The sequence below is a fragment of the Jaculus jaculus genome, chromosome 5 (genome assembly GCF_020740685.1).
Source record: "Jaculus jaculus isolate mJacJac1 chromosome 5, mJacJac1.mat.Y.cur, whole genome shotgun sequence".
NCBI lineage: Eukaryota > Metazoa > Chordata > Mammalia > Rodentia > Dipodidae > Jaculus > Jaculus jaculus.
In genome coordinates, this window is record NC_059106.1 from 58,535,902 (window position 1) to 58,560,970 (window position 25,069).

At 52.1% G+C, this 25,069-nt stretch overlaps 1 protein-coding gene across 2 annotated transcripts; it reads left to right on the top strand.

Annotated features, from left to right (window-relative positions):
- The first annotated feature begins 5,200 nt into the window (after positions 1 to 5,200).
- Extl1 (exostosin like glycosyltransferase 1) lies at positions 5,201 to 24,697 on the top strand. 2 transcript variants are annotated; one of them, XM_004657493.2, is made up of 11 exons: positions 5,205 to 6,779; positions 14,652 to 14,742; positions 15,051 to 15,158; positions 17,259 to 17,378; positions 18,657 to 18,789; positions 18,983 to 19,089; positions 20,971 to 21,060; positions 21,736 to 21,822; positions 22,127 to 22,287; positions 23,231 to 23,399; positions 23,628 to 24,696. In XM_004657493.2, the coding sequence occupies exons 1-11, from the start codon at positions 6,004 to 6,006 to the stop codon at positions 23,808 to 23,810; spliced, it is 2,025 nt and encodes a 674-aa protein (XP_004657550.2). In that variant the 5' UTR covers positions 5,205 to 6,003; the 3' UTR covers positions 23,811 to 24,696. The 2 variants fall into 2 exon arrangements, with proteins under 2 accessions (XP_045006156.1, XP_004657550.2); XM_045150221.1 differs by lacking the exon at positions 21,736 to 21,822 and having other exon boundaries at positions 5,201 to 6,779; positions 23,628 to 24,697.
- The last annotated feature ends 372 nt before the right edge of the window (positions 24,698 to 25,069 follow it).

Sequence of the window (25,069 nt, forward strand, 5' to 3'; positions counted from 1 at the left end):
GCCTATCCTAGATGGATGACTGGGAACGAAGGCAAGTCACTGCACCTTTCTGGGTCTGAGGAGGCAAGAAGACACCATTTTGTTTTGTTTTTCGGTGCTGTGACTTGAACCCAGGTCCTTGCACATGCTAGGCAAGTGCTCTACTACTAAGCTACACCCGCAGGCCCTCGGATACAGTTTATTAGAGGCCCGAATGGTGTGCTGAATGCCATACACTCAGTCTCTCACTCCTCTTTGGGAAGGAGCTGTTCTGAGCATCCTCATTTTACAGACAGAGCAACGAGTCACAGAGAGGTCAAGTCACTTCCACAGAAAGCCCAGCTTTCTGTGCCATTAACCACAGTACTGTTGGATGATCCGGGCCTCCTCTTCTCTGAAGAATGCAGCCATGTCCTCTGAAGGTTTCAGGCCCAGCCTAAAGAGAAGGAAAGGAGAGAGGGAGGGAAGCCCAAGCTGACTCAGAGAGGGAGCATTTCAGACCAAACATGGCGTGGAGGCCTGAGCCCCTAGTCTCTGCTTGCACCTTAGCGCTTCAAGAAGCAAGTGACAAGCTGGACACGGTGGCGCACACCTTTAATCCCAGCACTCGGGTGGCAGAGGTCAGAGGATGGCCGTGAGTTTGAAGCCACCCTGAGACTAGATAGGGAATTCCAGGTCAGCCTGGGCTAGAGTGAGACCCTACCTCAAAAAACCAAAAACGAACATACAAAAAAAAAAAAAAAAAAAAAGCCAGGCATGGTGGCGACTGCCTTTAATCCCAGTGCTTGAGAGGCCAGAGGTAGGAAGATCGCTGTGAGTTCAAGGCCACCCTGAGAATACAGAGTGAATTCCAGGTCAGCCTGGACTACAGTGAAACGCTACCTCGAAAAACAAACAAACAAAAAAAAAAAAGAAAAGAAAAGAAAAGAAAAGAAAGAAAGAAAGAAAGAAAGAAAGAAAGAAAGAAAGAAAAAAAAAGCGGGGGTGGGGGGTAGAGATGACTTAGCGGTTAAGGCGCTTGCCTGTGAAGCCTAAGGATCCCACGTAAACTGGTTGTACATGGTGGCAGTGGCTAGAGGCCCTGCTGTGCCCACTCTCTCTCTCCCTGTCTCTCTAGCAAATAAGTTATTAAATATATATTGAAAAAGAAAGGAAGCACTGCTATCCTCGGGCTGGGAGGTGGAGCCTCCAGGGCCATGAAGTCCCAGACGCCACCAGGAGCCCTTCCCAGTCCTCAAGCCCACAGAAAAGCTCTTCAGTGCTGTCCTGCCTCCTCTGCCAAACCAGAGGCAGGCTCATCCTCCACCACCTCCCCACTGTTCTCTCCTTCTTGCCCCAGCTCCTCCCCGCTCCCCCAGGGTTTTGGCTGCTGGCCCATAGATCCGAGCTCAGGTACAGCATGGGGACTCCTGGTGGCTTTGATGAGCACTGAAGAAGCCTGCAGGTGCCTGGGAGTCGTTGGCAGAGCCCAGGATTCAGGATGACCTCAGCTCAACCCACCGTGCCAGGTTGCCCCACCTTCTCTGCCACCACCCAAGCCTGCAAGTAAATGGCAAGTGTGTAAATCAGTTCAGACAAGCCCAGGCCCAGCTGACCTGGGACCTCCCCTGTACAGACAAAGGTAAGAGAGGGCTCATGAGTGTGTGTGTGTGTGTGTGTGTAAGAGAAATAGCATGGCCATGAGACAGTCGGGGGCCCTGAGAGCCCCCAGGTAGGGCTGCGGTGGGCAGCTGGTACAGGACTTGTTATCTGGGCATTCCCCAAGCTCCTACCCTCAGCATTGGCCTCCTTTCTCCATCCATCTCTCCTTCCCTTGCCTAGTAGCCTCCGTTGGATTTGACTATCTTAGTGCTGGTGCTGGTACGAGGCTGTCCACTAGGCCCTGCTGGCCTCAGACACTGGTCGCTGGTCTTCTGCTCCCAAATGTCCCCCAGCCCCAGGCGTCCCCAACTATATTACTTTCCTATCACTGTGAGGAAAATACCTAACAAGAGCCTGGCGTTGTGGTGCATGTCTTTAATCCTAGCACTCAGGAGGCAGAGGTAGGAAGATCGCCACGAGTTCAAGGCCACCCTGAGACTACAGAGTGAATTCCAGGTCAGCCTGAGCTAGAGTGAGACCCTACCTCAAAAAAACAAACAAACAAACAAAAATCTAACAAGAAGTGGCTTGAGGAAGATAGCATTTATTTGAGCTCTCAGTCTGAGGTTATACCCCATGGTGAAGGCATGGTTTCAGGAGTAAGGGGTGTCTAGTTACATTGTGTCTACAGCTGGGAAGACGAGAATAATTAATTCTGGGGTGAAGCTTCTTTTCTCCTCACCCCCACCCTCAGGCAGGGTCTCACTCTAGCCTAGGCTGACCTAGAACTCACTCCATAGCTCCAGTCTGGCCTCAAGTTCACAGCAATCCTCCCACCTCAGCCTCCCTAGTGCTGGGATTAAATAAAGGAGAGTGCCTCCACGCCCTACACATTCTCCTTTTCTAGGACCCCAGCCCTCCGACAGGTGCTGCCTACAGCTAAGGTGAGTCTTCCCAGCTCAGTTGACCTGATCTAGAAACTCTCTCACAGGCATGCCCACAGACGTGTCCTAGATGAGTCTAGACCCCATCCAGTGGATAATCAAGGTTAACCACCACATGACTCAGGGGAGGACCTGCCACCCTGTCTGGGACCGCAGCAAAACCTCACACCTGGCCCATCAGCAAGGCTGTGCTTTTGTCCTGGTCAAAACAACCACAGAGCCTGGCGTGGTGGCACATGCCTTTAAACCCAGCACTGGGGAGACAGAGGTAGGAGGATCATCAGTGGGGGAAGGGGGGGACTATGTGGTGTGGGGGAAGCATTGTCAAGAGATGCCTGCCACAATCACTCTCCTGACCCAGAGCCTATGCCTTGCCTATCCCTCTTCCTGGAGAGTCCTTCTCCTCCCCTCAGAACACCTCCACTCCAGCCCTCACCTCCTTAGGATGTTATTTAAAGGGCAGCTTTACAGTGAGGCCTGCCTGGGTCCACTTAACACTGCCATCTCTCCTCATTTTATTTATTTATTTATTTATTTATTTTTATTTATTTATTTATTTTGGTTTCTCGAGGTAGAGTCTTACTCTAGTCCAGGCTGACCTAAAATTCACAATGTAGTCTCAGGGTGGCCTTGAACTCATGGCGATCCTCCTACCTCTGCCTCCCAAGTGCTGGATTAAAGGTGTGCGCCACCACACCCAGCTCCTTCTGTACTTTTAACACAACTGAGCCCAGTGCTCAATGCTGCCACCTGGGTCCTTTGGCTTTGCAAGCAAGTGCCTTAACTGCTAAGGCATCTCTCCAACCCAGTGCTGGATATTCTTTTTTTTTTTTTTGAGGTAGGATTTCACTCTAGCTCAGCTGACCTGGAATTCACTATATAGTCTAGGGGGAGCCTCCTACCTTTGGCTCTCAAGGGCTGGGATTAAAGGTGTGCAAAACCACACCTGGCTTTCTTTTCTTTTCTTGAGGTAGGGTTTCACTTTAGTCCAAGATGACCTGTAATTCACTAGGTAGTCTCAGGGTAACTTCAAACTCATGGTGATCCTTCTACCTCTGCCTCCCAAGTGCTGGTATTAAAGGTGTGCACCACCATGCCTGGCTATATTTTTTCTTTTTAAATATTTTATTTATTTATTTGAGAGAAAGAGGAGATACAGAGAGAGAGAGGGAAAGAGAATGGGCACGCCAGGGCCTAAAGCCACTGCAAACAAACTTCAGACACATGTGCCACTTTGTGCATCTGGCTTTACATGGGTACTGGGGAACTGAACCTGGGTCCTTTGACTTTGCAGGCAAGTGCCTTAACCACGAAGCCATCTCCATGCTGGATATTCTTTCCCTCCTCTACAAATGCAGGGAGACCAAGAGTTAGAGGTGATTTACCCAACTCTCCCACCCTCACCCTCACTCCTCAGGTATCTGTTCACTTCTCCATCTGCTCGTCTGTAGTCTCCCCAAGCTCTTGGCTCATATGACCAATGGAAAGGGCTCCAGTTTCAAACCTCTTCCCAGATGCTTCTTAGCTCGCTTGCCTTAAGCAGATTCTATTCCCTGAGCTCACTCATCTATAAAAAAAAAAAAAAAAAAGATGGGGAGATGGGTGCTTAGGGAGATGAGTCAGCCTTTAAAGGCACTTATTTGCAAAGCCTGCCAGGTTCAATTCCCTAGCCACCCACATAAAATTGGACAGGCATTCGATTACAGTGGCAAAATACCCTGTCTCACACACACACACACACACACACACACACACACACACACACTATTTTAGGGGGGAGATGGCTTAGTGGGTGAGCATTTGTGGCACAAGCATGAGAGTCTGGAAGGTCCTGATTCACCCTGCGTTTGATTCCCCAACACCCACATCAACACCTTGATAGGGTTACACATACCTGTAACCCCAGGCCTCTGGGTAGTAGAGGCCAGGGAATCATTGAGATTTGCAAGTCAGCCAGGCTGACCAAAAACAGCAGCTGCTCTGGGTTCAGTGAGAGACCCCATCTCTAGGAAACATGTGAATGTGCAATAAAGGAGGATACCCTATGTTCTTCTCTGGCCCCTGTACACATGCACATGGGGCATGCACATCTGCACACGCATGTACATACACCACACACATCACAGCACACATGTATCATATATACTGCATACATAGTCCAGTATGCACAAGGCCCTGGGTTCCATTCCTAGCACTGCCAAAGCAAGTTAATAATAATAAAAGAAAATAAGCCGGGCGTGGTGGCGCACGCCTTTGATCCCAGCACCTGGGAGGCAGAGGTAGGAGGATTGCCGTGAATTTGAGGCCACCCTGAGGCTATATAGTGAATTCCAGGTCAGCCTGGGCTAGAGTGAGACCCTACCTGGAAACAAACAAACAAACAACCCCCCCCCCAAAAAAAAAGAAAGAAAAGAATGACAGAAAAACGTTTATTTTAGAGCACTGGGGAAGACTCTGAAAGACTGAGTTGACAGCTCAAGCTGCCAGCAGGAAGGTGTGGCCATTGCTGGACATTATAATTCGCGCTCCCAAACAGACAAAACGGCACTCCTGGAACCTGGATCACAAGGGGTTAAGAGGAGACCCTGCCTCCCAGCCAGGAGCCAATCAGGGATAGCAGAGGAGGAGCCAGGCGGCTGCTAGGAAAGAGATCTGGACCAGCCAGATGTCGCCTGGAGAGGGACCGGGAGCTGACGCTGGCAGGGCTTAGTGGTCAGGGGCAGGGGCTCGGCGCCGAGGTCCTGGCCTTTGCCCCGTAACAGTTCTTACTGTGGGGGTGCAGGCCAGCTGCGAGTCTGGGGAGTGGCTGAGCTGTGGGCAGTGGCTGAGGAAAAGACCAAGACCTCCAAGCAACAGGCACTGCCTGCACCCAGGCTCTGACTTCAGCTGGCTCAGAAGTGGCCACATGGACAGGGACTAATTTTAACTCCAGCCACAGGAGCTTTGGCCACCACTGGGCATAGGGATTCGCCAGGGCTGCCAAGGAGCTGTTGGGTCAGCAGGAGGAAAAATAGCTCGGTGTCCTTCCACACCGCTCCACGCCGCCCAGTGTGCAAGCTTGACCAGTCCTTTATGGCCTGGCAGACAGCCTGCCTCTGGGGTCAAGGGCAAGGTCAAGGGGTGTAGACCGGAGGGCTGAGGGACATGGCTTTTGTAGTCTGGTCAAGGGTTGCATCAGCAGTGGCCTGGGGCTGGAAGGGCAAAGGCCGGCCTCATTGCCCAAAGGTGGAGGAGCAGTCCTGAGCGTATGATATAGCAAGTTCAGAGAACCAGGGCTTCCCATGAGTGGCAAGTCCCATGCGCAGCCAGTGACATGCTGTTTGACTTTAGACAGGGAACCCATGGTCCTCAGTCTCCCCATCTGTGGGATGACAACGCTGAGCTAGAAGGTTGATCTGAACCTAGCTCCACGCTCCCAGGCCCTGCTTGGGACCCTTACTTGCCCCATTTGCCTTAGAAGCACCCAGCTTCCTTCCCAGTCTTGGCTGTGGGTGGCCACATGCAGCTGTGGGGAAGAAGGTCACTCGGGCTGGCACTCTCGGCCTCTTGGCTCCTCCTCATCCTCCTGGGAGTGTGCCCCCTTCTTCGCTTGGCAGTGCCCCCCAAGCTTCTGCCAGGGCGCCCCCAAGGCTGGCCCCATTGGCAAGATGCTGCCTCCCTACCGAGTTTCTCTCGGCCAGGGGAAGTCCTGGAAGATGCTGCTCAGCCTCCTCGAACCCCCCGAACCTCTTGGGGCAATAACTGCACCTGGGGAGCCTGCTTTGACACCTCCAAGTGTAGGCGCAACGGTCTCAAGGTCTTCGTGCACCCCGCGGCTGGCCAGACCTCCAGGGCACATCGCAGGATCCTGGCTTCCCTGCAAGGTTCCCGGTACCATACACCCAGCGCGGCGGAGGCTTGTCTCCTCCTCCTCCTTCCCAGTCCGGACCCTAGGGGAGCATGCAGCCCCCCGCCTCTGCACCAGGACAGCGGCCGGAACAATCTGGTCCTCAGTCTCCACCCAGCCTCCTGCCCCTGGCCAGGACAGGCGATGGTGGCTGAGGCCAGCCCCTCAGCGGACACCTTCCGATCTGGCTTCGATGTGGCGCTCCCGCTTCTCCCGGAAGCCCACCCGTGGGTCGGTGGAGCTCCTGGCCAGCTGCGGCAGCACAGCCCCCAGCCAGGGGCCGCCCTGCTAGCTGTAGCAGAGGAGGGGGGCAGGTGGCGGACGGCAGGCACCCACACTTCTACTTGCGGCTGGGATGGGCGCTGTGCGCAGGACCCAGGACTTCAGCAGTAAGTGAACTTTCCTTCTGGGGTGGGGGGATAGGTGAGAGGGGGCTGTGATAGGCGAAAGCCCAAAGACAGGGAGTAAAGGGTAGGACTGGGGAGTAGAATGAGCTCATCCCGGGAAATTTAGGCTTCAGCTGCAGTAGGAGGGACTCTGGTTAGGCAGCAGGCAGCACTCCAGGGGTGTCACAGGCTCTTGCGTTCTCCCTTGAGGGGCTTTGAAACAAAACATGACTCACTCCTACTTTCCTTTCTCTTACTCCAGTCTCTCCTACCATAACATTTTATGCAACACACAGGTGGGTGTGGTGCTGATTTGGTGCTAAGTACTTTTTTAATAAACAATTATTATGTATAATAAAACAATAGCAATCATTATCACTTGTTTGTAGAGCCAGGCATGGTGGCTCATGCTGGGGTAGGAAGATCGCTGTGAGTTTGAGGCCACCCTGAGACTACATAGTGAGTTCCTGGTCAGCCTGAGCTAGAGTTTGTAGACCAGACACTAAAGATGAGAGATTAAGCAGTTTACTTGAGGCCAGCCAGAATGAGCACAGGTGATATTTTAACCCACAATTGCCTGTCTCCAAAGCCATGAGAGCCAGGCGTGGTGGCACATGCCTTTGATCCCAGCACTCAGGAGGCAGAGGTAGGATCACCATGAGTTCGAGGCCAGCCTGGAACTATAGAGCAAGAGCCAGGCCAGCTTGGGATAGAGTGAGACCCTACCTTGAAAATTAAAAAAAGCCATAAATGGGCTGGAGAGATGGCTTAGCAGTTAAGTGCTTGCCTGTGAAGCCTAAGGACCCCGGTTCGAGGCTCGGTTCCCCAGGTCCTATGTTAGCCAGATGCACAAGGGGGCGCATGCGTCTGGAGTTCGTTTGCAGAGGCTGGAAGCCCTGGCGCGCCCATTCTCTCTCTCTCCCTCTATCTGTCTTTCTCTCTCTGTCTGTCGCTCTCAAATAAATAAATAAAAATTAAAAAAAAAAAGCCATAAATAATGACTGCTCTTATGGCCAACTCTGTCAAAGGCCTCAGAGGAGTGTTGGAGATTAGTAACTGATCACAGCTGGAGGCTGCTCTGGTCTAATTTTGGAAATTAATCTCTCAAAGAAATAACAGTCCTTGGTTATACCAAAATTGTCAGATCCAGAGAAGAACTTCCTGCCAGCAATAAGCAGAGAGGGCATGGCGAGCTTGTGGGATGCTTCCCCCACCTGTGCTGCCTGAGAGGGCACACCTAAGCAGTCTCGAACCCTGGGTTCTCCAGGAGGCCAGCAGTCTCCAGAGGGTGGCCGGGGCTGGCAGAAATAGAAGTCGCTCTGAGGCTGTGGTGCTCCCCCTCTGTCCCCTGGGGCGGACCTGAGTTGGAAACCATCCTCTGGGGTGCCTTCTCCCGCAGTTCTCCTCCTAGTCCTCCACCAGAAAGATGGCTGTTCTGCACTCCACTGCCCCCCCCTCAAGGATTCCTCCTATGCCAAGCTCCAATTTTGCCTCTTTGGGGATCTAGGGCTTTCCTGGGCCTAACGGTTGTTGGTGGAGGGAGGGAGGGAGCAGGATACTTCCCTCCCTTGAAGGCACTGATGCCTTCCCTCCCTCTTCCCACCTAGCACAAGCTGGCTCTGCTTGCCGGCTGGAAGTCCCTCTGTAGGCTGACTTGAGTTACTCTGACTGGGTGCTGGGTCTGCTGGGGAACCCTAAAGCTGTTGCAGTCTAGCGTGGGCCAACACTGAGTAGCTTCTTCTTGCTATGTAGCCCTATGTAAAACCAATCTAGCCTCAAACTTGAAGCAATCCTCCTGCCTCTGTATCCCAAGTGATGAGATTACAAGCCTGTCCTAGCAAGCGTGTGTTTGTGTGTGTGTGTGTATGTATGTGTGTGTGTGCGCGCACATGCATGCACGCTTGTGCATGTGCTGTGACACACATACAGTGGTCAGAAGACAGCCTTGGGATGGGGTCTTCACCTGCCACCTTGTTTGAGGTAGGGTCTCGCTTGTTATATTGGGAGCACCATGCCTTACTAGCTAGCCTGTGAATGTCAGGAGTCTCCTGAGTTCGCTTCCCCCTGTTGCCACAGGAAGTTGGGATCACAGACAGGTGTGCTACCTGCATCAGCTTTACATGGGTTCTGGAGATCCGAGCTCCAGTCAGGCCTGTGCAGCAAGAGCTTTTAACCACGAAGCCATCTCCGCAGCCTTCTGGTTTTTTTTTGTTATTGTTGTTGTTGTTGTTTTTGTTTTTGTTTTTACCTTCTGGGTTTTTGATAGGTTTATTTCCAAGGTGTGGTATGTGACCGCATTTTGTTGTTCTCCAGCAAGTTTTGTCTTTGGCCTTAGCCAAAGGTGACAGGACCTGTCCTCCTGAAAGTGACTGGGGCCTCAGAAGTGCCAGGCAGCTGCCTGGATCAGACAATGTAAGGACAGGGTGAAAGTGGAGGCCAACAGCCATGGGATTGGCCCCCCAGAAGATGGCCTGAATGAGCAAGCTGCAGCCAAAGAAAGAGGCAATTCAGCCCCTGCCACTGTCCTACATTCCCTTGTCAGTGGGGCGGGGCGAGGAGGGTGTCCTTCCTTGGGCCAGTGTGGTGCCTGGCACTTTGCTCTATCATCTGATTCTCCCAGCACCCATGGGAGGCATAAGTATCCCCGGCTCTGTGTGAGCAAGCCAAGGACCATGGGCACCAGGCATCTCTGCAGCAGGCCCCTCACTTTTCCATCAGGCAGCAGTGCTCAGATTAAAGGCTATTCCCATGTTTTTCCACCTTGGTTGAATAGGCTCCTGTTGCTTTGGGATAACGTCCCACCCATTGCAATTGTAACTTGTTTGTTTTTATGAATAGGTAATTCATTCACAGGTACAAAAGGGTACACAGTAAAAGACTCCTGCCTCAGGCCACCCAAGTTTCCTTCCAGGAGCAGAGACACTCTGTGTGTGCAAGCAAGATATATGCAGAGATAGGGTCTCTCTCTTTCTCCCTCTCTCTTTCTTTCTCTCTCTCTCTGTAGCCCAGGCTGGTCTAAAACTCATGGCAATTCTGCTGCCTTGACCTCCTAAATGCTGGGATTATAGGCATGAGCTACCACATTCAGCATCTCCCCCATTTAACTTTTTTATTATTTATTAGAGAGAGAATAAGAGGGAGAATGGGTGTGCCAGGGCCTGTAGCCACTGCAAATGATCTTCACAATTACTGGGGAATTGAACCTAAGTCTTCAGGCTTTGCAGACAAGTGTCTTAATAGCTAAGCCATCTCTCCAGCCCTCTCCCCCATGTTTTTTATTATTTACTTTGAAGGAGGGAGAGAGAGAGAGAGAGAGAAAGAGGCAGAGAGAGAAGGAGAGAGAATGGGTGCACCAGGGCCTTTAGCTGCTGTGAGTGAACTCCAAATGCACGGATCCCCTTGTGCGCATGTGTGACATTGCACACTTGCATCACTGGGCTTTTGGCTCTGGGGGACCTGGAGATTCAAACATGAGTTCTTAGGCTTTGCAGGCAAGTGTCTTAACCACTTAGCCATCTCTCCAGCCCACAAAAATAATTTTTTTAAGATTTGTTTTTATTTATTAGAGACAGAGAGGGAAGGGGAGAGAGAGAATGGGCGCACCACGGCCTCTAGCCACTGCAAATGAACTCCAGACACATGCGCCACCATGTGCATCTGGCTTACATGGGACCTGGAGATGTGAACCTGGGTCCTTAGCCTTTGTAGGCATGTGTCTTAACCACTAAGCCATCTCTCCAGCCCCAAAAATAATTTTTTTAAAACATGCAAAACCAAAGGACCCAGGTTCATTTCCCCAGGACTCACGTAAAGCCAGATGCACAAGGTGGCACATGAGTTTGGAGTTCGTTTGCAGTGGCTGGGAGCTGGGGTGTGCCCATTGTCTCTCCCTCTCAAATAAATAAATAAAAATTTTAAAATGTTTTTAAAAATCATTTTTTGTGTGTATGGTATGTGTGTGTGCTCATGTGCGTGAGTGAGTACACATGTGTGGAAGTCAGAGGACAACCCCAGGTGTTGGTCCTTGCCTTCGGCCTTGCTTTAGGCAGGGTCTGTATGATGCTCACAGTTACATGTGCTGTGCTAGCTGGCCCGTAAGCTCCTGGAAACCCTCCTGTCTTTGACGTCCATCTTGCCATAGGAGGATTGGGATCGCACATACTTGCTCCTGTGTCCAGCTTGTACGTTGGTCCTGTGGACTCAGGTCACCATACTTGTGCAGCAAACACTTCTGCCTACTGAGCCATTTTCCCATCCTGTTGCCCAAGTCCCCTAGGCCACATTCACTGGACACACCAGACACAGTGTTTAGAGCCCAGTACATTTTTAGGGGCTTGAAAATGTCTTCAGAAGAAAAAAAAATATGAATGTTTAAATAGAGGAAAATGTTTTGTTTTTATACAACCCAATTGACAAGTGTAAGTTTTATTTATTTATTTGTGAGACAAGGTCTCATGTAGTCCCAAAGCTGAGGATGACCTTGAACTCCTGATCCTCCCTTCCCTACCTTCCAAGTGCTAAGACTATGGAAAACCACACCTGTTTTTCATTTTGGTTTTTGGTTTGGTTTGTTTTGTTTTGTTTTCAAGATGGGGTCTCACTCTAGCCCAGGCTGATCTAGAACTCTGTAGCTTCAGACATGAACTCCTACCTCGGCTTCCTAAGCACTACTAGGCCCAATGAAATTCTAACTTTTTTTTTTTTTTTTTTAAGTGGGCCAACAGGCTTTTTGAACAAGCAACTTTAACTGCAGCCCCAAATATTTTTGATTGTTTTGCACACATGCTTGTGTGAGTGTGTATGTGTGTTTGGGCATGCCAGATGCATGTTCCACTTTTTGCATCCTGTTTTACATGGATATTTGGGGATTTAAATCCTGGTCAGCAGGCTTTGCAAGTAAGCACCTTTAAAAGCTGAATCATCTTCCCAGCCCCACTCCTGTTTTTTGTCTGTTTGGTTTTGTTTTGTTTTTCAAGGTAGGGTCTCACTCTTTCATTATGTAGTCTCAGAGTGACCTCAAACTCACTATGATCCTCCTACCTCTGCCTCCCAAGTGCTGAGATTAAAGGTGCACGTCACCACACCGAGCCACATCCCTTTTTTTATTCCTTTTTTTTTTTAATTCTTATTTCATTTATTTGAGAAAGAGACAGAGAGAAAGAAAGGGGATGGGTGTGCCAGGGCCTCCAGCCACTGCAAATGAACTTCAGACACAATGCACCACCTTGTGCATTTGGCTTATGTGGGTCCTGGGGAATCAAACCTGGGTCCTTTGGCTTTGCAGGCAAGTACCGCCTTAACTGCTAAGCCATCTCTCCAGCACAGTTTTTTTTTTTTTATGACAACTGAAGTTTAACATCTTTTATTATTATTATTTAGTTTTGATAAGAGACAAGGAGAGAAAGAGGCAGAGAGAGAGAGAGAAAATGGGCATGTCAGGGCCTTTAGCCATTGTGAATGAACTCCAGACAAGTGTGCCCCCTCGTGCACATATGTGACATTGTGTGCTTGCATCACTGTGTGACTAGCTACAGGAACCTGGAGATTCAAACAAGAGTTCTTAGGCTTCACAAGCAAGCGCGGTAACTGCTAAGCCATCTCTCCAGCCCTTGATATCATTTTTTTGTTTGTTTATTTTTTGAGGTAGGATCTCACTTTAGCCCACCTGGCCAACCTGGAATTTACTATGTAGTCTCAGGATGGCCTCAAACTCACAAGATCCTCCTACCTCTGTTTCCTGAGTCCAGCACAGTTTTGTGTGTGTGTATGTGTGTGTGTGTGTGTGTGTGTGTGTGTTTTGCTGGGGCTTGATCTCAGGGCTTCATGCATCTTAGGCAGGCACTCTCCCCACTGAGCCACATTCTCAGCCCCATTGTTTTGACTCTCCCCCACCCCAGCAAGAATGACTGCAAAGTCTCCATGGAAGTCACAGTGTGGCCCTGCCATTGCCAGGTCCAGGTAGATCCCTGTGCCCTCTGCCCAGCTCACTGTGGGCTCTGAAGCCCTGGGCCTCTGACGGATTCTGTGTAGAATCTCAGCATCCTGAGGCTTCTTGGTGGTCACCACACACATGCACAGCCTCTCTCCGTAGCGCTCTCCCTGCACCCCATGCAGAGCTCATTCAGCTTCTGTTTATTCGCCCACGTCTGCCCAAAGCACCCCACCTTCGCGCAGCTCAGTTCTGTACAGGAGGGAGGCAGGCAGCTCACTGCTTCCACACACTGTTAAGTCGGGAGGCTGGCTGTGCTTTCATTTTTTTGTTGTTTTTTTGTTTTTGTTTTTTTGAGGTAGGGTCTCACTCTAGCTCAGTCTGACCTGAAATTCATTATGTAGTCTCAGGGTAGCCTTGAAATCACTGTGATCCTCCTACCTCTGCCTCCCAAGTGCTGGGATTATAGTTGTGTGCCACCACACCCAACCGCATCCATCTTTTCTTTTTCTTTTTTTTTTGAGACAGTCTTTCACTGACCTGGAACTTGCCAATTAGGCCAGACTGGCTGGTCGGCAAGCTCCCAGAAATCCTCCTCCCTCCATCTCCCCAACACACACAAGAGCATGCCACCATACCGGGCATTTTTACATGGCTACTGGGGATTGAATTTGGGTCTTCATGCTATGAGACAAGCATTTTGCCAAGTGAGCTATTTTTCCCAGCCCTGATGCTGTTGCTTTTATTTTATTTTTTTAAATTTTTTGGTTTTTTGAGGTAGGGTCTCACTCTGGTCCAGGCTGACCTGGAATTAACTCTGTAGTCTCAGGGTGGCCTTGAACTCATGGTGGTCCTCCTACCTCTGCCTCCCGAGTGCTGGGATTAAAGGCATGCGCCACCACGCCCAGCTTAAAAATATTTTTTACATGTGTTGGGGTGGGGGGCACACCAGGACCTTGAGCTGCAGGCACTACATTTTTCATCCGGCTTTGCGTGGGTCCCGAGGACGCAAACCTGCACCGGCAGGCCTTGCACACAAGCGCCTTTCTTCTGAGCCCTCTCCCCCGCTGATGTTTGCTTTGTCTCTTCTTCCAGAAGGGCCCCTGAGCACAGAGTGGTGTACAAAGGGCTGGGGTTCTTTGGAGACCCCCTGAGCAGTCCCTCATGGTGGTTCCTCAAGTTGGCACACCTCAGGTCAAGCCCCAGCTCTGCCCACCTCTCCCTCTGTCTCCCCATCTGTTCAAAGGGCCTGGGCCAGAGGCGGCCCAGTTCTCTCCCCGTCTGCTTGTGGAAGACACTGAGCAGCCTGTGAGCCCAGGGTTGGCCATCGCCCTACTCTTTACCCCAGCAGGGTCCTGGGCGTGGACCGTGGGGGGAAAGCCCCGAGGAGAAGGCTCTGAGGAGGCAGTGGCTCCAGCCGCTCCCCACCCCCCAGCCTTTCTGTGGCCTTGAGGCCGGGGGAGGAGGTGAGAGGAACAGAGGAGGCCTGTCCTCCATGAGGGGCTGGTGAGCCAGGGCTTCCTGTGCGGTTGGAGGCCGCAGGCCCAGCCCACCTCACCACAGAGCGTCCTTTCACGGGCCTGGGCTCGGGTGGGAAGGGCTGGGTGTGGAGGTCGCTCAGGTGGGGGAGGCCGGAAGTCTGTGGGGGCGCGATGAGGGGGGCGGCGGGGGAGGGGCCGCCGCACGCCGTTCTCCTGTGTGTGAGGCCGCCAGGGCCCGGGTCTCCCGCCGACGGCGTGACGCGGGCCCCGAGCCGCTCGCCTTGGCGCGACTGCGTCCGTGCGTGGCTGTGCGCGTCCGAGGACGCGGTGGGAGCGCGGGGGCGTCTGCACCTGGTGAGCGGGGAGCGCCACTGTGGGCTGTGAGGGGCCACTGAGGGAGCCGTCCGGTGCGAGGGGCAGCCGTCTGAGGCTCCTGGGTACAGGGACCCTCCCGTGCCTCTTTAGGACCCTTGCCGGGGAAACGCTGCCCAACGCCACGTTCTGCCTCATCCCTGGCCGTGGTCCTGGTGCCTCGCGCTTCCTCCAAGCCCTGCAGGTATCACTCAGCCCGGGCATTACCAGTCTCCGTCCCTCTGCCTTTGAGCTGGCAGGAAAGTGGGCATAACCCAGGGGAAGGGGGGGTCACATGTCCAGGTCTTCACTCTGGGGCTCCAGTGTGCCTGGGGCTATCCCTCACTGCACCCTTTGCAGAGCAATACCCTGCCTCCCCCGCCCCTAAAAACACCCCACACTTTCCTCTGTGCCCCTTGCCCCAACAGCACAGGCCTCTGCTGCCTCGGGCTGGGGGGTGGGAGGGTATTACAGGGCGGGGCGGGGCTTCCCCGTGACCATCCTGTCCCCCAGGCTGGCTGTGTCCCTGTGCTCCTCAGTCCCCGCTGGGAGCTGCCCTTCTCTGAGGTCATCGACTGGACCAAGGCAGCCATCATCACGGATGAAAGGCTCCCACAGCAGGTAGTCCCCCGGTCCTGCCCATGGGGGGGATCATGGGAGGGACCCGGGATCCTGCCCCACCCAGACTGCCCTCAGCCTTCATTCCTTTCCCCATCCATGCACATTGGTTCATTTCTCCAGCCCAAGACCTCCTTTGGGGATTCCAGTGGACTTGGGTGGAGGCAGAGACTCCACAGGGTGTTAAAAGCAAGCTCTGAGCCTCATGCAGCCTGCTTCTCCATGGCCTCAGTGGGATAGATAAGTCAGACCACCTCAAGTGGTCTATGACTACTTAACACCCAGCTAAAGGGAAAGCTACAAAACAACCCAAATCAAAGGTGCCTCCATGGCACCTGGGTTGGCATAGCACTGAGCAGGGGGGACTCCATCTGATGAGACTAACTGTGACCAGCTATGAAGAACTATGTGAGCCTGCCCTCAAGCTCTGAGGGGAGAGAGAACATGAATCACCATTTCATAGATGTGGTGGCCATGCAATTAATCCCAACACTGGGGAGGTAGAGCAGGAAGGTTAGGAGTTCACGGCCTTCCGGGGACACTTAAGATCCTGTCTCAAAAAATAAAACCAACAGTGGGGAAAGGACTTAGCTCAGTAATAGAGCATTTATCTGGCAAGCACAGGCCCTGGGTTCGGGTTGCAGCACTGAAAAACAAAAATAAAAACAAGAACAAGAACTAGAGAGATGGCTTAGTGGCTAAGGCACTCGCCTGTGAAGCCTGAGGACCCAGGTTCAATTCTCCAGTACCCATGTAAGCCAGATGCACAAGGTGGCATATGCATCTGTAGTTTGTTTGCAGTGGCTGAAGGCCCTGGTGTGCCTATTCTCTCTCTCTCTGTCTGCCTGTCTCTTTCTGTTTTTCCCTCACAAATAAATAAATAAATATAAAAATAGCCAGGTGTGGTGGTGCATGTCTTTAATCTCAGTACTCAAGAAGCAGAGGTAGGTAGATCACTGTTGAGTTCAAGCCACCCTGAGACTACATAGTGAAATCCAGGTCAGCCTGAGCTAGAGTGAGACCCTACCTCAAAAAACCATGACAAGAACAATAGCTACCATTTACTCATCGAGTTTCTGCATGGGTTAGGCACTAGTTTATCTCTCATAACCATTTTTAAGGGAGGTGGTGTAAGCCCAGTTTCTTTTGTAAAAAAATATGTATATGACCCTTTGTGCACTTGGGTTTATATGGGTCCTGGGGAAATCAAACCCACACCTTCAGATTTTGCAAGCAAGTGCCTTTAACCCCTGAACTATCTCTCAAGCCCCTGTTGGCCCCCTTATCTCAGATAAGGAAACTAAGACTGAAAGAATTACACTAGTTTAACCAGTCACATGGGTACTGTCATTTTTTCCTTTTTTTTTTTTTTTTTTGTCAAGGTTTCCCTGGATAGTCCAGGATGGCCTCGAACTTGAGATCCTCCTACCTAGCCTCCCAGGTGCTGGGATAGGTATGTGCCACTACATCTAGCATGAAGTATCACTTAAACCTAGTTCTGTGTGATCCTGAACGTGACTGCCATGTTCCTGGGCGCTTGGTCAAGACTGGCCATTACTGGACTGGGAGAAAGCTCAGTGAGTAAAGTGCCTGCTATGCAAGTTTGAGGACCCCAGTCTTAATTCCCAGTACCCACATAAAAAAGTTGACACAATCAGGCATGGTAGCGCATGACTTTCATCCCAGTACTCAGGAGGCAGAGGTAGGAGGATCATGTGAGTTAAAGGCCAACCTGAGACTACATAGTGAATCCCAGGTCAGTCTGGGCTAGAATGAAACCCTACCTCAAACAAACAAACAAACAAACAAAAAAGATCTCTGCCTCAGGATTCCCCATCCCAGAGTTAATCGGGGCTTGATAAGTTTCTGGCCCTCATTTTTAAAAAATGTATTTATTTATCTGAAAGCAGAGAGAGAGAGAGAGAAGAGAGACAAACAGAATGGGCACACCCTGCAAGCAAACTCCAGAAGCATGCACCATTTTATGCATCTGGCTTTACCTGGGTACTGGAACCACGGTTTTAGGCTTTGCAGGCAAGCGCCTCAACAACTGAGCCATCTCCCCAGCCCCAGGCTTCCTTTTGTTCCTCCCTCTATGTCCAGGTCCTGGCGGCCATCCGTGAAATGTCCCCTGCACGGGTCCTCGCCCTGCGCCAGCAGACCCAGTTTCTGTGGGACGCCTACTTCTCCTCGGTGGAAAAGGTCATCCTCACCACTCTGGAGGTGAGCGGGACTCGCCTGGTGGGCCCCACCCCTTCTTCATTCTCTTGCCCTGGACTTTTCCTTTCTGTGTTGGACATCGTTTTTTTTTAATATTAGTTATTTATTTATTTGAGAGTGACAGACACACTGAGAAAGAGGCAAATAGAAAGAAACAGAATGGGTGTGTCAGGGCCTCCAGCCACTGCAAACGAACCCCCTTGTGCATCTGGCTAACGTGGGTTCTGGGGAATCGAACCGGGGTCCTTAGGCTTCACAAGCAAGTACTTAACTGCTAGGCCATCTCTCCAGCATTAACATCCTTTTTTAAACTTTTTAATTTTTTTCTTTATTTTTTTCTTTATTTATTTGAGAGTGACAGACAGAGAGAAGGAGGTAGAGAGAGAGAGAGAGAGACAGAGAATGGGTGCGCCAGGGCTTCCAGCCACTGCAAACGAACTCCAGATGCAAGCGCCCCCTTGTGCATCTGGCTAACGTGGGTCCTGGGGAACTGAGCCTCGAACCGGGGTCCTTAGGCTTCACAGGCAAGCGCTTAACCACTAAGCCATCTCTCCAGCCTTTTTAAATTTTTTTTATTTTGAGAGAGTGAGTGAGCACAAAATGGCCTTTCAGCTGCTGTGAATGAACTCCGGATGCGCCCCCTTGTGCGCATGGGTGAAATTGCACACTTGCCTCACTTTTGCATCTGGCTATGTGGGACCTGGAGATTCAGACAAGTGCGCTCAGGCTTCACAGGCAAGCGCCTTCACGGCTGAGCCATCTCTCCAGCCCTGGACATCTTTCCTCCTTGGGTGAATCAGGCTTGGCTGTGAGCTCTTGGACACGCTTCTCTCCTCACTTGAGCTCCTTCTCTTTACAAACCCAGGCCTTTAGTGTGGTGGGAGGGGACCACTGTGGCAGATGGCTCACGGACACATGCTGACTCCAGCTGATGGCAATGGCTGCCTGGGGTGCTGGCTTGGGAAAGAAGCTCAGGATCTATCAGGATTACAGTCCTGAAGGACTGTCATGACGTGGGAGTTGTCTCTGTTGGGTGTGAAGCGGTGAGCCATTTACCATCCACCACCTCTGGACCACGGTAACAGAAGCACCCTCCTTGGGACTCCAGCTTCTCAACCCTTCTGTCCCCGTCCCCAAGAGTTGGGTGATGTGGATGCCACTGTTCCCAAAACCCGAAGGGGAAAGGGTGGTGCTATGCCAGATCGTCTTCCTGCAGGCCAGCTGTCTGCACCAGGGCCACAGTGGCCACTCCCCCTGCACAGCCTTCCTCTCCCTCCACAGATCATTCAGGACCGCCTCTGTGGGCCATCTGCTCACCCTGCGCTGCTGTGGAACAGTCCTCCAGGGGCACTCCTGGCCCTACCCACGTTTTCCATGAACCCCCAGGACTTCCCCTTCTACCACCTTCAACAGGGTATGTTCCTGGGAGTGTGACAACATGAGGTGCCCTTAATTCTCAAGACCGCACCCGCTTCATCCGGAGCCCTGCCAAGAGCCTCCCAAACCTCCCAAATCTCTCCCCAGCTCTTTGGGGTTCCCCACTCAGGTCACTCTTGGAGGGGGGCTTTCTTTCCTCCTCACTAACAGCCTGTGTCTCCTCCCCCCAGGTTCCCGCCCTGAGGGCAGATTCAGCGCCCTGATTTGGGTGGGGACTCCTGGCCGGCCCCCGCTGAAGCTCATCCAGGCAGTGGCAGGCTCCCAGCACTGTGCCCAGGTCTGCCCCCTTGACAGCTGGAGTCCTGGGATCCAGGGTGGGGGCAAGAAGCAGAGCAGGGCCCTCAAAGACAACTACAAGACTGCATATTTCAGGGAGGCAGGGAGAGCTTCTAAGGACTTGTGCTGACTTCCTCTGGCAGTCCCAAGGTCAAGGTGCTTGCTCTTCTTCAGTTTCATGAGAGGTGGTCTAGCCCTTACCAAGCTAGTGCTTGGTGAGGAGGCTCGAGAGACAAACATACTCACTCACTGATTTCTTCATTTAAAAAGTAAATTTTCATTTATTTATTTGAGAGACAGAGAAAGAGGCAAATAGAGAATGGGCACATCAAGGCCTCCAGCCACTGCAAATGAACTCCAGACACATGCGCCCCCTTGTGCATCTGGCTTACGTGGGTCCTGGGGAGTTGAACCTGAGTCCTTTGGCTTTGCAGCCTTAAACGGCTAAGCCATCTCTCCATTTTTCTCTCAGCAGTCACTTTCTCAGCCAGGCCCTGGGAATGATGCTAAGAATGCAAAGAAAAAGAAGGGGATCCTGCCCCTGGATTTGGATTCAGTTAGCATTTCCCAGCGCACACACTGTCAAATCTCACTTCTCTGAAAAGTCGAGTTGCCAGGTGTGATGGCACCTGTCTGTAATCCCAGCACTCAGGAGGCTGAGGCAAGAATATTGCTGCATTTAGGACTAGCATAAATGGTTAGGGAGATAGCCCGGTTGATGGTACCTGCCTGTAATGCCAGTACTTAGGAGGCTGAGGCAAGAGGATTGCTGTGAGTTTGTGGTTAGGGATATAGCTCAGTGGATGGCACCTGCCTGTAGTCCCAGCACTATGGAAATTAAGGCCGGATTGCCATGAGTTTGAGGCTAACCAAGAAAACAAAACACACAAACAAAAAACAGGTCAGAGAGATAGCTCGGTTGATAAAGTGCTTGCCTTGATGACCTGAATTCCAGCCCCAGAACTCATGTAAAATGCCAGGCATGGGGGCATGCACCTGTAATCCCAGAGCTAGGAAACAGAGAACAGAAGCTGGCTAGAACCCACTGGCCAAATAGTCTAGGCTCATTGGTGGGCATCAGGCCCATGAGAGACCCTGTCTCAAAAAGAGGTGAGTGGCATACCTAAGGAACAATGTTCATGGTTGTCCTATGGTCTACACAGACACACACACATGAACCTCCACACATACAGGCATGTACAACACACACATGTGCAAAAGAAAAATTAGAGGATGGTCTGGGAATGTGGCTCTACTGTTAGAGTGCTTGCCTAGCATACCCAAATCCCTGGATTCAGGAGTTCAAGGCCAGCCTGAGATACATGAGACCTGGTCTCAAAAAAAAAAAAAAAAAAAAGCTGGGAATGGTGGCCTATGTCTTTCATCTCAGCACACAAGAAGGCTGAGGAAGGAGGGTCACCATGAGTTTGAGGGCAGCCTGGACTACAGAGTGAGTTGCAGGTCAGATTGCTACCTTAAATTAAAAAGGAAAAAGAAGAAGAAGCCAAAAGTCAAAGAATCTATGCATACCCTCCATAAGGAAGGAGCAGTTCAGGACACAGAAGAAACCTCCCCAAAGGGGACATTTGGGCTTGGCAGGCAATGGCAAAGAAGGGGAAAGTAACCTGAGAGAAGATGGGAATGGAACAGTTAGGGCCCAGCCTAAACTGATTGCAACCAGAATTCTTGCATCAGAATTCTTGCCTCCAGAGGACCAAAGCCAAGGCTAAGGTGGCAACAAAAGGACCTTGGATGACACCAAGCCCCTTCCCATGCACACATAAGCAGCTGCTCTCCCATATCCCATCCACCCTGAGAAACGACCTCTGGGACTCCCCTTTCCCCAGGCCCCATATTTCAGAAACACCCTCTTTCCTCCTAGATCGTGGTTCTCTGGAGCAGTGAGAGGCCACTCCAAGCCAGGTGGCCAGAGACAGCAGTGCCCTTGACAGTCATTGAGGGGCCCAGGAAGGTAAGGGAAAGATGGGCTTTTGCTGGTGACAGGGAAGGGTAGTCACTGGGCTGAGTGGAAGCGGGGCTTCTAGACGGGTCAGAAGAAATCAGACTGTGGATTCTGATGGCAGGTGGAAGGAACCGTGCTGGGGCAGTAGTAGCTCAGTGGTAGGGTGTTTGCCTAGCATGTCCTGGGTTCCTTGCCTCCCTATTAGCAGAAGACAAAACAAAATGAATGACGGTCTTCCCTCCTTGGCCTTGTGACATGAGCACTGAGGCCCCATATGTAGCAAGAAACAGGGCAATGCGTGGGTGTTGCAGGTGGGAGGGGTTGGGAGAAACCTGAAATCCTAGGGAAACAGAGACAGAGGGCAGCAAGCTGGGCCTGGGCTGGGAGGGAAGCTGCAGAGAATGTGGATGAATGGGTGCCCCCTGCTGGCTATGCTTCTGGACAAGACTAAACCTGGGATGTTTGCAAGCCCATCCAAGGTCGCTGGGTATCTGAATGACAGGAGAGCGAAGATGCCAAGACCAAAGGGCCCCTAGAGATAGCTGTTCGATTTGACCAAAGGGGAAGCCAAAATCTACAAGTAATCTGTGAAGGCTAGGACATTCATAGCCTTTCCTTCTACTTGCTGGGTATGGGGTGGAAGGTTCCCATGGCTGAGGCATCCTCCACTCCCTCCCACTGCAGGCCAGTGACCGCTTCTTCCCATACAGTGCCATCAGTACCAATGCCATCCTCAGCCTCGACGGCCACAGCAGTCTGTCCACAAGTGAGGTGAGGCCTGGGCCCACTGTGGTGGGACTGAGCCCAAGCACAGTGCAGCCCCCTCAGATTCCCACATACAGGGCTCCAAACTAAGACACTACTACACAGAGGGCTTCCAGTTGAGGACGCTTCCAAGCATGCCCTGGAAACATTCATGGTAAACTCCTGATCAATTCCAAATAATGGTGCCCATCCCCTGCTCCCAGGCCTTGCCCCAGCCCCTCAGCTAGGCTAGCCTCACCACCACAGGCTGCAGAGATGTTCCTTGGTGAAGAGGTCCTTCCTCACAGCTTACTTAACTGTCTCTCTGCAGGTGGACTTTGCCTTTATGGTGTGGCAGAGCTTTCCAGAGCGGATGGTGGGCTTTCAGTCACACAACCACTTCTGGGATGAGGCTCAAGGTGGCTGGGGTTACAGTGCGGAGGTGGCCAACGAGTTCTCCATGGTCCTCACCTCAGCTGCCTTTTACCATAGGTATAAAACACCAGCCTAGCATAGAGAAAAGAGGGCCAGAGGCTCTTACCTGGGACCAGGTCTGCCCTTTCCCAGTAATTTGATCCCAACGGAGCCTCTTTTGTTGTTTTTGTTTTTTATTTTTAATTTAATTTTGTTTTTTGAGTTAGGGTCTTGCTCTAGCCCAGGCTGACCTGGATGGAATTCACTATATATTCTCCGGCTAGCTTCAAACTTACAGTGCCTCTCCTACCCCTGCCCCCAAGTGCTGGGATTAAAGGGAAAGAGAACGAGGGGGGAGGAAGGAGGGAGGGAGGGCAAGGGAGAGAGAGAGAATGCCACTGCAAATATACTCCAGACACACGTGCATCTGGCTTTATGTGGGCACTGGGGAGTCAAATCCAGGGTCATTAGGCTGTGCAGGCAAGTGCCTTAACCACTGGGCCATCTCTCCAGCCTGCATTCAGGATTTTTCAGGGAGCTCTCAGCCTGGCTAATCCACAGTCTTCCTGAGCTGATCTTAGGTTAGCCACCTTTGATAGTTTGGGATTTAGTCTCTCCGCCCTAGACTCCAAGGAGGGAGGGTGCAGAGAGCACACTGCTGCCCCTAGACTAAGGGCACCCAGAATTTGTTCATATCAGGGATGGGAGCCAGGATGGGCCACAGGGCTTTGAAAAGCGGCTTGGGGCTGGGATTAAAGACGGAGGTGAGGCAGGACACAGTGATTAAAGGACACGCCTTTAATCCCAGCACTCAGAAGGCCAAGGTAAGAGGATCGTCATGGGTTCAAGGACAGCCTGAGACTACATAGTGAATTCCAGGTCAGCCTTAGCTAGAGCGAGGCCCTAGCTTGAAAAACAAACAAACCAAAAAGAAAAAGAAAAAGGAAGGAGGGCAAGATGAGGCCAGGAGGGAATACAGGTTCTGGCTTCAGCCTTTCCCCTGCCCTCCCCTCTTGCCCAGGTATTACCACACGCTCTTCACTCACTACCTGCCCAAGGCTCTGAGGACCTTGGCAGATGAGGCTCCCATGTGTGTGGACGTCCTGATGAACTTCCTAGTAGCTTCCGTCACCAAGCTGCCCCCTATCAAGGTGCCCCATGGCACGCAGCACCCGGAGGCCACTACTCTGGTGAGGGACCTCGGAGGGAAGAAGGGACTGGTCGTCCCTGCCAGAGCATCGGTGGGCTGGGAGAGGAGGCTAGAACGGATTTCCTCTAGCTTGCCTACTCCAAATCCTTGCTACAGGGAGAGGGGAGGGGTTAAGAAAACACACACACACACACACACACACACGGACGGACGGACGGACGGACGGACGGAAGCCAGGCGGCGGGTGCATTGCTCTTTCACCTTTTAGGCTCCCGGAAATTCTGCACCCGGGCCACAGCCGCAGCCCCCAGCCCTGGACTGCATCAACCAGATAGCGACCGAGTTCGGCAACATGCCCCTGGTGTCCTCTCGCCTGCGTCTGGACCCCGTGCTGTTCAAGGACCCGGTGTCGGTGCAGCGTAAGAAATACCGCAGCCTCGAGAAACCCTGAGACAGACGGAGATGCCGGAGGCTGCACCTGCCTGCGGCACCCGAGAGAACCAATCAAGACAGCCGCTGGCTAGGCGTCATGCCCCGATCGACCAATCACGACCAGGACCTCTGAGGGGGCGTGGCCTCGCTCCCTTCCTGCGGGGCTATGCTAGGCAGCGGCCAGTGCGCGGCGCTGTCCGCCAGGGCCGGTCCCCTTTCCTGGACCGCCTTGACTTCCCCGCTGAGCAATGGGGTTCATCCTCCTTGGTGCCCTCGCAATCGCCGGGACTGGCACCGTGCACACCGCCTGGCCTGAGGGCCCTAGAGGGGAGAGTTGTGTCCTCTGTCCGCTGGCGTGGCGAAATAGGGACAGTGTGCAAGAGAAAAAACTCTGTCCCCTCGCCGCGCCCTGGGGTTCCTAGTCTCCAAGGCTGCCCACAGGTGCTTGGGTTGTAAAGCTCAGTCCTCGCACCCTGGCAAAGATTGGGCAGAGAAGCCAGGGGTCGGGAGAGGACTTAGGTGTTCCTAGCAGCTCGGGAGACCTTGGGCTCCGGCTTGGCCGAGCGCCCTGCGCTACCAATCTTGGCCACGAGAGGTCAGCGTCGCACCGCAGTCCCTCCTCCAAGATGAGTTTAGTCCTTCCTTGGGGGTGAGAGTTGAGACAGTCTCACTCTAGTTCAGGTTGACCTGGAGCTCACTGTGTAGCCCAAACTAGCTCTGAACTCGTGGCCACCTATCTATCTGTATCTGCCTCAGCCAAATTTTAGGATTACAGTCGTGTGCCATCAACCAAGCTCGGTTAAAAATGATGCTAGTGCACGCCTTTTAATTCCAGCAGTTTGAGGCCACCCTGAGACTACATAGTAAAGTCCAGGTCAGCCTGGGCCAAAGTGAAACCCTACCTTAAAAAAAAAAAAAATTTAAGAAAAAGAATGCTGGTTTTGAGCCCAGCCTGGTGGCGCTCGCCTTTAATCCCAGCACTGAGGAGGCAGAGGTAGGAGGATCACTGTGAGTTCAAGGCCAGCCTGAGACTGTCTAGGAATTCCAGGTTACCCTGGGCTAGAGCAAGACCCTATCTCGAAAAACAAAACAAAAGAAAAAATAGAATGATGTTTTTAAATGCCCACCAGGGAGAGAGCCAGACAGGGAGTGTGGAGGAGCAGTGGTGTGTGCAACCCCAGATCTGAAGACAGGTAAGCAAAGGGATAGACCAGCATTCCGGCAGGTACCCCTGGACCCCAGAAGACTTCACTTCCAGGTGGACTGGCCCAGTACAGC

Excerpts from the sequence above, each read along its gene's own strand:
- Extl1 (XM_004657493.2), top strand. The coding sequence starts at position 6,004 with ATGCAGCTGTGGGGAAGAAGGTCACTCGGGCTGGCACTCTCGGCCTCT. Across the intron at positions 6,780-14,651 it reads CAGGACCCAGGACTTCAGCA|GACCCTTGCCGGGGAAACGC; the intron begins GTAAGTGAACTT and ends GTGCCTCTTTAG. Across the intron at positions 14,743-15,050 it reads GCTTCCTCCAAGCCCTGCAG|GCTGGCTGTGTCCCTGTGCT; the intron begins GTATCACTCAGC and ends CCTGTCCCCCAG.